This window comes from Wyeomyia smithii, chromosome 3, assembly GCF_029784165.1.
Source record: "Wyeomyia smithii strain HCP4-BCI-WySm-NY-G18 chromosome 3, ASM2978416v1, whole genome shotgun sequence".
Classification (NCBI taxonomy): domain Eukaryota; kingdom Metazoa; phylum Arthropoda; class Insecta; order Diptera; family Culicidae; genus Wyeomyia; species Wyeomyia smithii.
Genome location: NC_073696.1, coordinates 8,813,014 through 8,825,837, shown reverse-complemented (window position 1 = coordinate 8,825,837; position 12,824 = coordinate 8,813,014). Strand labels below are relative to the sequence as shown.

At 40.4% G+C, this 12,824-nt stretch overlaps 1 protein-coding gene across 5 annotated transcripts in view; it reads left to right on the top strand.

The window, feature by feature from the left end:
- LOC129733027 (protein Shroom) overlaps positions 1–12,824 on the top strand; it is a 498,971-nt gene that overhangs the window by 281,618 nt on the left and 204,529 nt on the right. For all 5 annotated transcript variants that reach the window (XM_055694568.1, XM_055694569.1, XM_055694572.1 and 2 more), the window contains one exon: positions 184–1,182. In XM_055694568.1, the coding sequence (XP_055550543.1) occupies positions 184–1,182 (999 nt within the window). The remainder of the gene's footprint in view (positions 1–183; positions 1,183–12,824) is intronic.

The window sequence follows — 12,824 nt, the reverse complement described above, 5'->3', positions numbered from 1 at the left end:
ATGCCTCGCTAAGAGGCACGAGCTAACCAAGAATCGGCACATTTGCGATGTCTGTCGAAAAAAAAACAAGCTGTAATAAATCATTTTAGCGACCGAGATTTAACTCCTATTGGCTTGTCGTAGCGAAATCGTTGCTCTTTTCCCGGTCGATACTAATTGAACTTTTCTTCATCTCCTTTGCAGAACCTCCTCCGCATCAGAATACTCGTCAATTCGTGATAAAATGATCCAGCAACGGCAGCAACTGTCGAAGGATTTGCTTGGCCCAATGATAATGGGTCCGATTATCGCCCTCGATGACTGGGTTCCCGAGCGGCCTCCGAAAAACCCGATGCTTCGCATACCGAGCCCCGAACTGCCTCCTCCACCGCCGGTAATCAGTCCAACCGAGGACGTAATTCTACTGAATCAAGACGAACCACTTCCACCCCCGCCACCGGAAATCTTGCGGCACATTCGACAACTCAGTGATTCATCGGAAACCCGGTCAAACTCCGCCAGTCGACGGAACAGTTTCGCCGGTCAATCCAATAAAAAACCACTCTACCGGGCGTCAACCTTGGAAAATCTCTCCCCACCCCCACCATCAGGAGCACAGCAACAGGTGCAGATCAGTCAACTGATCATTCCACCCGCGGTCCCCAAAAAGCCCCAATCGGTGGAGCAGCACGTCATATACCGGCGACCATCCTCCAGCATGTCCAAATCACACCACATGCAGCACGGTGGAGGTGGTGGCGTCGCTAATGTCGCTAATGGAACGAACGCCATCCATCAAGCGCATCGCATCATGGTAAATGGAAAATCCGACCAGAGGCACTCGCTTCCGATGCCGTTGCATTCGCCATCGCCACAACAACCGCAACCGCAGCAGCTGCAGCAGTTCGTTCCCCGCCAAAACGATACTCGAGTCTCGATGCGGAAGCGATCGCACAATTCCCACCAAATTCCGGTGGCCGAATATCTGCTGAAAGCCGCTCAGCTTCAAAACGGCACCACCCAATCTGTCCCAACCGCCAACAGTAGCATCAACACCGTCGGATTAGCGGCGAATGGCGTACTGACCGCGCCACCACCCCCTCTGAAGCCAAGAATGTCGAACGTTCAAAGCCAGCAGCTGGCGCCACCACATGGCCACGAGGGCTTCAACGGAGGACAGCTGATCTCCATGGGAAGTAAAAGGTAGGTGTCATCTTTTCATCGTGTCTCAGCTGCAATGCGGGCTAGTCTAAATCGGGGCGATTCGCGCAAAAGTGAATCGCGGGTGTGAGATTGACTGACGGGCGAATGGAGTGTGGATGAGCTGTTTTTTGCAGTCACTTGAGAGAAGATTTTGAAAATTTTCAGCTGATAGTAAAAACTGAATACTTATCCTTCGGAATTTGTACGTTCACCAATATGATTTTTTTGTTTTTCTATTTTTCAAAAAAAAAAAAAAAATACTAAAAAGTGATCACGAGATTTGGGAGCAATCTCGTTCTGCGATCGTTGTATTTTGAACTAGAATTTGATTGAGTGAAAAAAATCAGCATCCGAGATGCGCTTAGAATTGCGGCATATCAAGGCAGTTCCTAAAACGGAATCAGTCCAACCCAGTAAACAAACTAGATACACATTTGTTCCGAACCCAACTTTGGCCAAGCACCACAGAAGGAAAAAAAAACATGTCCCGAGTTTTCCCATAAAAGTTAACTATTTATCAGCTTAATTATCGATTGACAAATGTTCTCATTTGTTTTACATTCTGCGAGTTAGACTTTTTTCCCTCCCTGGTAACTCCCACAACGGCCATTGATTTGCGGTGCTTTTTAGCTACAGAAAAGCTTAGATCACGACTGAACACAAATCGGTCTGTTCTTTGCCGCAAACCGTAACTTAATCAAAGCGGAACCTCGGCTGTCATTTTGTTAGTCTGGTAAGCTACGAAACTCTGACCTATGGCTGATTCTACGGCTGCTGTTGCTGCTGCTGTTTGCGGTAGCGTACATTTATTACGATCAAATTAACCTGAATATGAACACAACCAGTTAGGAAAATTGACACTAATTGATCCCCGCGAGTTTCGTGCTATCATTTGGGGCCGCCTAGCGTCAAGGTTCCACTGATTAATTATGGCGGCGGCCAAACTTTATAATTAGGTTGGTTGAAAAAAAAAAAATCCAGCCAATGCTAGAAACCGCGCCATCTTGTAGCAGAACGATCGATGATAGAACACTGTCAGAGCGGTCGCTAAAACGAAGCGAACAAAAAAAAAACTTTGCATAAAACGTTGTGCCTTATTGATTGAATAAATCACCGCCAGATTTTATCGCTCACCTTTCCGAGCAGCCTTCCCAATGCGCGGGGGTGGCTCAATTAAAGACCCGCTCGGGCGCAATCGGATTGTGGCTTACCTTCGCGTACCGTTTGACTTTTCAGGGCGTAATAAATTTCTTTGATTGAACCTTTCCTGGACGAATGGGGAGAAGGAGAAAAAAAAGCGGTCGAGATCTAGATCGGAACTCGAGGGGTCCCAGGTCGTCTCGAAAACGAGCAGCTGTTGTTATGCAGTTTCTCGATATTTAGCAGCACGCCAACTGCAGCTGGAGCAGCAGAAGAAAAACGTGACTCAAATGTTTCGACGTGTGGCCCACAAAAATCACACATTCAAATGGACCTATTAACATTTAAGCCCCACCAGAGGCCTATCTCCTAAAAGTCAACCGCCGAAGCCTCATCGTGACGTTCCTGGGCACGGGACGGGACAGCCCGCCGTCGTCAACTAGGCTTCAGATGTTAGACTTGTCAAACGATATAATAAACATTTCATGTCCTAGTAGTAAACAACCTCCTCGCTTTTCTTCCTGAAAGCTGCAGCTAGTGGTTAGACGTTGTACACGAAACCTGATTGAAGTTACGGGCGAAACCGAAAGCACTCCCTGGGACCCCGAAAAGTTATTACCTCGTGTCGAAACGGATTGGTTTCAACGATACGCCAACTGGACACGCGTGCGGGAATGTGTATAACACTTTTGCCACCACTCCTGCGCTCTCCTGCTCCTTCTGGTGATGACGACACGAGAAGCGAAGCGAAACTTGCCACGCGCCGCCCTAAGCCACTTTTGTGCGGCGGTAGCGGCGCACGCGGTGCCGATTTATGACCGATCGCGGGCCAAATCGGAGCATGTGTTGTGTTGTTGCCTGTGCGACTCGAAGAATTGGCCGGGAAAGGTCACACTGGCATTCTGGGCTTCGAACGAGAATCGTTTGGGGTACAGTACAAATTTGCACAATTTTATGGCCTATTGAAGCCCGATCGCGATGATGATTACGACGACGGCGACGACGAAGGCAAAAGAACGGGAAGGGCTTTGAGCGGAGGGGATTTTATTCAATTCGCTGCATCGAGAGCAATGGGTCTAGATTCGATCGACGTACAAACTAAATGTGGAGCGTTTGATAGACGAGGGATTAGTTCTTCGTTAATGTTTGTGTTTTATTTTGCTTCAATTAGTTGGAACCTGGCCGACCCTTGACATCGATAAATTCTTCAGGCAATATGGTGTTATTTGTTGTCACAGCTAAAGCGTAAAATTTACTGTCGATTTAAGCTTGTTTCAGTTGGTAATGATGTTAAAGAACTGTCTAATTGGATTCCGACTACAAATCAAAAATTATAACCTCGGTTCACAATAACAGTTTTAAGGAAAAGAACAACATAAATTATGATTTAAAAAGTATTTGGACTTTCAAATATCATAATTTTGAAAAGCTGTCACTGCTCAATTAAGTGTTAATAAAACGCTGTTTTCCGGTTGTGTGAACCTTAAAAAACGGCGTCTACACCGACTCTGTTTAAAAGGGGACGCATAGTTATTTTCAAACAACTATAGTCATAGGTAGTTATCATTCAAATTGATATTTATAATCCCGTATTCCAGTGTAATTACCGAAATGGATACTAATTTTAGTTCTTTTTTTCGAGCCTATTTTTGCTATTAACTTTTTTCGTTCTACAAAAAAAAAATACGTCAAATATGTTCATAAGTTCTAAAATCAATATGTGATGTAATATTTTGAAATCTAGATAAATAAGGGAACGAAATGTTTTACAGATTGCATGGCGAATTTGAGCTATTTTTGTAAGACAAATTATATTACATACATGATTTTTATCATAAGTTTGTTGAATTTTTTGTCAGTTTTTTTTTTACGTAGAGCTACATCTCTAAAAAAGTTCCGCTACAGGGGTGTAAAATGAAAATCTAAAAACGGAACAGTGGACGAAATTCATTCTTTCTCACCTGTTCATTACTAGGTTAGTTTTCAACTGATTTTTTCGCTCCAGCAGCAATTGATTGGCGAATCAGCTACATATCCGGCCAAATACAGAAAACTGTTATTTGATTATTCGAACTACTTCACGCTTCTACGCATAGTTGCCCCATGTTCCAAAATGTTCCAAATCAAGCAAATGAGAAAAACGATTTTAAAGTTATACAATACTTTTCCGCATTGCGTCAATATGACAAATGCAATTTCGGGTTCCTAATCAGTTTTTAAAAAACACTTCTTGGGACACTAATGCCGAGAAATTTGTCTACCAGTAGGAAATTTCTACACATGTAAGTCCCACCGCGGGCATTCGATGTTTCCCAATACAAAGTTCGTACTGAAGGAACAATGCCATCTATTTTCACGCATCCTCACATCCTCGCACTTTGTATCATCCCTCTCGCTAAAAAAAAAAAAAATGCAGCCATTTTTTTTTTTAAACTAGCTGACCCGGCAAACTTCGTCTCGCCCGTTTTTGTGTTTAATTTAATAATTTTAAACATTCCAAATTCATTGATTCCTTGCGATTTGTTTATAGTCTAAAAATGCACGACGAATCGGCCATAGGATATGATCAAAGTCAAAAGGCAAATCGTTTGAAATGATTGGTTTTATCGGAATGACAACATCCTCGACTTTTGGCTTCTGTACATCACCTCTATTCTGAAAATATTCATATTGAGTGGTATTCGATCATTTTCAGCTGTTTTTCTGGCATCAATCTGATTCCGCAAATACCCATATTGGGTGGTGTTCAGTGATTTTGTTGTTTTTTAGAAACTAAAAGTGATCATCTTTGAATTCCAAATAGTGTCCAGGGTCAATGCTTGGCTTTTATGCATCATCTCGATTACGGAAATATTTATATTAAGCAATTTTCGGCAGTTTTTCCGAATCCGGAAGTCGCTATATTGGATATCAAAATGGCATTTGGAGACAAATTCTGGCCCCTGGGCGTCATTCTGGTTTAAGAAACACCCATATTGGGTGTTATTTGGTCTTTTTCGACTGTTTTCCAAAAGTCGCCATCTTACAATTCATAATGGTGTAAGTGGTAAATTTTTAGCTTCTGATTCCGGAGATACTCATAGTGGGTGGTATTTGGTCATTTTCGGCTGTTTTCCAGGAACCGAAAGTCGCCATCTTGGATTTCAAAATGGCATTTGAAGAAAATTTCTGGCCTCTGAACGTCATACTGGTTAAAAGAACACTCATATTGGGTGGTATTTGGTCATTTTCGGCTGTTTTCCAGACACCGGAAGTCGCCATCTTAAAATTAAAAATGGTGTATGTGATTGATTTCCAGTTTCTGTACATCATTCTGGTTCCGGAGGTACTCATATTGGATGGAAATCGGGCATTTTCGGCTGTTTTCCAAAACCCGGCAGTTGCCATCTTACAATTCAAAATGTTGTCTGAGGTCGACTTGTAGCTTCAGAGCACCATTGCGATTCCGGAAATACCCATATTAGAAACTGGAAGTTTCCACCTTAAATTTATAAATGGCGTATGGAGTCGAGTTTTGACTCCTGTGCATCGACCCGATCATTGTAGGCTGTTTTCAGGAAAACCTGGTTGAAATATCTGTTTAGCTTGTATGGGAGACCTGCCTCCCCTTCCAGAGTACGGAGGAGTATCAAACCACCATAGAAGTTTTTGTTTGATTTGTATAAGAGCCCTCCTATCGAGAAAAAAGAGCGGTGTTGAAACACCATTAAAATATTTGTACCCCCCAAAAACATCCACATTCTAAATTTGGTTCCATTTACTCGATTAGTTCTGGAGATGTGAAAAAAATTTAGTTTCATTTGTAGGAAACTTTACCCTTCCAGCAGAAGGAGGTGCGTTAAACTATTATGGACATATTTGTAACCCCTAAAAATATTCACCTGTCGAATTTGCTTCCATTTTATTTATTAGTTCTCGAGATGTGCAGAAATTTGTGTTTCTTTTCTATGGAACCCCTCCTTTCCAGCAAAGGAGGGATCCCGAACTATCTTAGTCACCTTTCTCGGCCCCTAAAACCCCTATACACAAAATTTCACGCCGATCGGTTTAGTCGTTTCCAGTAGTTGGATCAGACAGACAGAGCTGCAATTTTATATGTTTAGATAGTTGAACCGTGACGATAGCCACCAGTCGAGCGTGATTCTATTTGTATTTAATTTTCGGTGGTAGCTTTTAAAGGATGATCTCAAAATAAGTGTCGAGAGTCACCTATTTGAAATTGCTGTCATATTATTGTAGTTCATTACGCCTTCTGCGATCTCATTCCTTCGTTGTATGGAAATTCTATTTTCGTGAATTCCACCATTTTCCTTTGAATTTTATTAGTTTTCTCGCCGTAACAATTTGCCTTTGATGATAAGAACACAACAAAACAAGCCAGCTCAAATCAGACGCTCCGTTGTAAAGTTATGGGCGGTCGCACATATATGTAACTTTATTTTATATATACGATTTGATAATTTAATCGTGTTCCTTGAAAAATTTCACGTAAGAAACAACTATCATCTCGAGGTAATATGAGCCAATCTCGAGATATAACATTTTTTCGGAAATAGTTTTGAGTTTCGTATTTAAATTATTTTATAATTTATTGATGTAAGACACCCGAAAAATAGTGATAGGTGAATTTTGCAGAAAATAAACCAAGGAATCCAGAGATATAGCATTTTTACAAAAATAGTTTTTAATTTCGTAATTAATTTTTCGTTAAAATGTAGTATCTCGATATTAGCTCATATTACCACGGAGTGATGAGTGTTTCTTACGTAAAATTTCACGAGAAATACGATAAAACCAACAAATTTTAAATAAATTTAGCTACATTTGCCGAAAAATGCAAATTTAATTTTAAATTACAAAAATAATCTATCTGGCAACACTTCCGGTCAAGAACAACATTTTTTCTGGATTCCTTGGTTTATTTTCTTCAAAATTCACCTATTACTTTGTTTCGGGTGTCTTACATAAATAAATTATAAAATAAATTAATCACGAAATTTACAACAGTTTTCGTAAAAATGTTATGTCTCGAGATTGGCTCATATTACCTCGAGATGATAGTTGTTTCTTACGTGAAATTTTCCAAAGAACACGATGAAATTATCAAATTTAAAATAAAAATGGCTGCATTTGCCGAAAAATGAAAATTTTGTTTTCAAATACAAAAATAATTTATCTGGCAACATTTCCGGTCAAAAGTTATATATTTTGGGATTACTTGGTTTATTTACTTCAAAAATCATCTATCAGTATTTTTTGGACATCATACGTCTATGAATTGTAAGAAAAAGAGAAAAGAGATTTTGGACAAAAAACGCGTGACTTTGCAATAGAGAGGGGGGTCCTACAGAGCGGGGGGTAATCCAATCGACACCAAAATTGGGATTTTTCCAAAGTGACAGTAGATGAATGATTCTCCCAACTTTGTGCAAAATCTGTGATGGTCGTGGAATGACCCATAAAAATCCGTCACTTCGAACGGTGGTTCTCTTTCCATAACATTCGTTAGAGATGCAGAGGTAAACTCGATCTCTAGCAACAACGATTATAACACTTGATTCCTTCCCTAACCGACCCGACCGTATGAACGCACAGTGGCAGGTCTCTGAACAAAATTCGGAAAAAAAACATAAAGATCTTTCTAAAATGATTGAACATTACATTTAAAACCAATGTTGGGGTGCTGAACTCATTTCTGATGTCAGATGACGTTATTCACCTAAAATGCCGTTAGTCCTTTCTTATTATAGATTTTTTTATATTTAGATCATCATTTAGATCATCACTTTGGACCCGCCTTTTTTATTTGGTCTTTAGGGTGCTTATATTTGAATCGGACGATTTTGAACGATTTTTTTTTTTTCAAAAATTCATTACTTGTTGTTCGAGCCGTTTGATCGATTTAAAGTCTTCTAATGGCAAATTGAAGGTAATCATTAGACCATTCAAGGAAAAATAAGAAATCTTACGTCAATATACGTTCGTTATGTTTTTTTCGTTTTGCGGATTTGGGAGTAACCATTTTTTTGCCCTTAGAGCAACAATGTGCAAACCGGGACATGAAAATTCAAAAAGTACGGTAAATTTCCTCTAGGCTGTTGATTATGCGATCGTCCTGAACTGTTTTTCAAAATTGTACGGTACACATGAGTTCTAAAATATAGGCTTTTGGCATTTTGATGAACGTTGAAAAATAATAGAAGAGTACATAAATTTCCCTTCAAAACGAAACTAGTTGATCCAAAATCAAATCAAAATTGAGAGAGTTAAGGGTATTTGAAGTTAGGCACAAAATGGTGATTTTCGAACATGAAAATAATCGAAATTGCCTGACACAGCAACATTTGAAGTGCTGCCAAAAATTGCTTTGTTAACCGATTCTCATGAAACTTTGGGAAAAGGTTGTTAAGATTGTAGGAATTTTTGGAAAAATATACACCATCAAAAAAGTTGACATGAAAATTCTAGCCGCCGCCGTCATCGATCTATACACTAATGTTCTTACTTGTGTGTGAAAATAAACTGTGTAACTCAAATGCCTCTCGATTAAATGCGAGTAGTTACTCACTCTCTGTGAAAAAATCTAGTTTTCCCAGATGTTTGGCGGGTGGAGGAGAGAATGTGAGCAAAAATCAAGAGAATGGATGATACCTGCTTTCTAAGCTGCTTTCGACTATATCAAATTTCGCGTTGCTTTTCAAAAGATACTAAGTAACAATGAGAGATTCTCTCCTCTCTCACTCTTTTTCGTTAAATACAGCATCATTATCAAAGTTATCAACGATTCCTTGTCACAAATCGAAAGATTTTAATATTACCTAGCTTACTATGTGAAAAGAATCATGCAAAATGTTGAATTACCTTAATCATTAAACGGAAAGAAAGTAAACGAAGAGAGTCTCTCAATGTTAATTAGGTCCTTTTGAAAAGTTACGCGAGAAGTTTCATATGAAATATTACTATGCAACACGCAACAGCTTTGCGTAGCTGGGTGTGCGTCACTTCCTGCTATCTGCTTCCATCCGACACGAAGAGTAGAAATTGCTCGGCATTCCAATTTCCATCAGGGCCGGCGGTTCATGTGGGTAGTATGGGTAGTAGTAGTAGTAGATCATTCACGATTGAGAATTTCATTTACGATAGAATTCTAAAGTTTTGTTTTCACGTAAAAATTTCCAATGCCAAATATGAGCTCAATCGGACTTCGGAAGCCTCAAAGCGGTCAAAGTTTTTGATCGATGAAAAAAATGTTCGAGCTGGGAGTGTAGGGTAGCGAACGGCTTCGTCAGTGGTATTCTTCGGCAGGTTTTCTACAGCGATCTTATTCAGGAACCTGCCGAAGAAAACCACTTTCGAAGCCCTATATTACATGAAAGCTTGCATGTAATATACTTGAAGACATGCTTTCTGGAAATCTGTTTGATGCGCCCCGGCCACAATACCAGGATCTAAATTCCTATTTCTAGAAGATAACACCCCGTAGAACATCCAGCTTTCATTTTCGCTTACACATTTCAAAAGAAGAAAATTAGCTTCTCGGTTTGGGCGTGTTGCACTTATGTACGCGTGTGAAAAAAAATCGAAAGCGCGAAACGAAACAAACAAATCAAAGTAATCGCGAGTGAAAATTTTTCACCAAATATCCTTTTGAAATTATCGAAAGCGATAGGGAATCAGTTTGGATTACTGAATTATTATCACTTGAACGATTTTTCCCATGCTTGAGCGAAACCTTATCAGAAGTCCGATTAAGCTCAAATTTTGGATAGGGACTTTTTTCGAGAAGGTAAAATTGTTTAGCCCTAACGTTTGAATTAAAAAAGTGGCCAAAAAATGCCGATTTTTCATGGGTTTACCTTTACACGCACTGACGAAGCTACCCGTACAGCCTCAATTATAACAACCCATGAGTCAGCAGAAAAGAACGAAAACAGTGAAGCTACTCCGCTCAGAAGTGTGCGCGATCACAGAACGTTACCTTGCCACGTCGTATGCGGACATCGTACGGAAAAGGAACATCGGATACGCTTGTTTCGGTATCTACAACATCTTGGCACTGTTTGACTACAATCAGAGCATCGAAAGAAAGACCGGTTCTGAACGGCAGACGACCCTGAGTAACAAGAAGCTCCAAAGTATGCTGAAGAGGAGGCTTGATCGGAAGGTCGGAACAACCGGCCACACAGTGGAAAAGTAACCTGGCCAACATGGACATTAGAAAGCGGCAGTCCCGTCCATTGGTCTCGGAGCTGCAGGCAATGACGAATCGGCAGCGGCTGAATAAGATGGTCGAGTCGATTTTTCCGGCGAATCGCGACTTGATGGTGGTGGTCGACGTGGAGACTTATCTGACAACGACTGGCAGGGAACTCCGTATTTTACTTCCCCCACGAAGGAAGTGAGCTCTGAGGTGAAATCCATTTCACAAACCAAGTACCCAAAGAAGGTGCTGCTGTGGCTGGCAATCAGCGAAAAGCTCCGTACTGGCCGTGAACGGGAAAATTAATGGTACGAAGTGCCTGCCGTCCTTCACCAAGAAATACCATAGGGGCGAAGACGCTGTACTCTGGCCGGATCTGGTGTCGGTCCACTACTTGAAGCAATCGTTGAAGGAGATGAAGCGGCTGAAAATCAATGCGGTACCCAGGGTGCGTCCCACCTAGAGTTTCCGGGCAAACCAGAAGCGTAAGACCTACTCCAACAATTTTGTCGCGTAATTTGAGGAAAAATTAATAAATAAAACGAAGGAAGGACTCAAAAACAAGCCTAAACGCATGTTTTCGGTTACCATGGCGAATGTTCCGGTGAACTCCCGGAAGGCCACTCGCAAGGGCGTGAAACTGCTTTTGCAAGTGAACTTATATAATTACCTTCCATGGTAAATTCATTAAAATCAATTATCTGGTTGTTTTTTGCAATCCCCATCCGGAAAAGGTTATTTTTTAATGCAAACATTACTACTGAACAAAATTCTAAAATCTAATTTCCTTTAAACATTCCATTGTTGATGCATTGTCGATTTTTCGTAAAAATATATTCAGGTATCAGTAGGTTGCCCCCCGACTACGCTTTTGTCACCCATAAGCAGGGATCGTCTAACTACTCAGAGCTGTGCAAAAAATCTTCGTGCGTCTCGCAGATTTTTGTGCACGTCTCCAATATTTGGAAGGGGTAAGAGACGAAGGAGAGAGAGATTTTATACTTGAGAGTCAGAGATCGGGTGCTACTCATTTTTTTGCGTGCAAAGCACACGCCGTTGGGAGACTGCACAATAATTTCTGAAGAGACGAGTAAGAGCAGTTCGGATTGCACTGTACATTTCGTTTCCAAAGAGACAAGTAAGTGCAGTTCGCATGTCACAGCACTCTCTATCCGTCTCTTTCCGGAGATGTCTCTGTGCAATTATGTGCAATGAAAGCGTTCGAAACTTGCTACGAATGTTGCATTAAAATCTGTGTAGGGGGATGAGGGGCATAATAAGCACACGGGGTGAAATGGGCACCCTTCTTATATGCGAAACTATATATATTCTATAGATATAATAGAAAATCTTTGAAGCCGAATCGATCAGAAAAAGGGACTGCAGGCAGAATTGGCCACCATAAGGCGCGACGGGACATTTACGAAACAAGCCGCCAAGTATCATGGCATCTCGCGACAAACGTTGGCCCATTAGTTGTACTTCTACACAGATATGTTCTATAAGAGTGCTCATTATGCCCCAGTGGTAAGCTTATTGTGCCCCACACATTGACTGATTGCTAGTTTTATAAGCATGAATCTAATTTGTGTTTTTCACCATTATACGATAAACTTTTCAATTTGTGAATAGTGTACCTCTAATTATAAATAGTTAATTCAAGTTTTCATTCTCCCTACGAGTCAGCAGGAAGCCGCAAACGGGAAAAATTTTCACACAGCACAGGCATAATCAGGGTTGCCACTCACATTTTTAAATACATTTAACTACTGCACAAGAAATGTAAAGCTAGCTTAATTTTGTTGGTTTCGTTGGAAAGTCGAGAAAGTCCGTAATCAATGATATCTTCAAAACGTCGAATTATAGAGAATAAGAAGCACCTAGAAAAGGAACAATTTCCTCTCTTAAATATGTGATAAACATGGGTTTTGTTGTTAACCAAAAATAAATTTTAAAGTCTACTGTACAAGATGTTCTTTGACACCTCTTTATGTTTAGGTGCTATTTAACTTCAGAAGCATTAAGCTGTGCCTTCATTTAGTGTTGTAAGATCAATTTTCTTCAATCTGTTGTTCAGCATAGAAGCATACCTTTCAAAACAATAATATGCGTTGTACGATTCATTTTTTACTTATTGAAAAGGTGTGATCCGCATCCTCATACAACACAGATAATCGTTATGCGTGAAAATTTCGAAAAATAAAATCTGTATAACTACAGATTAATCTGAATATGTGGCATCACTGGCTGTGATCAAAAACTCTCTCAATAAAGAGGCACACAAAGCCCAAGAAATTTTCTG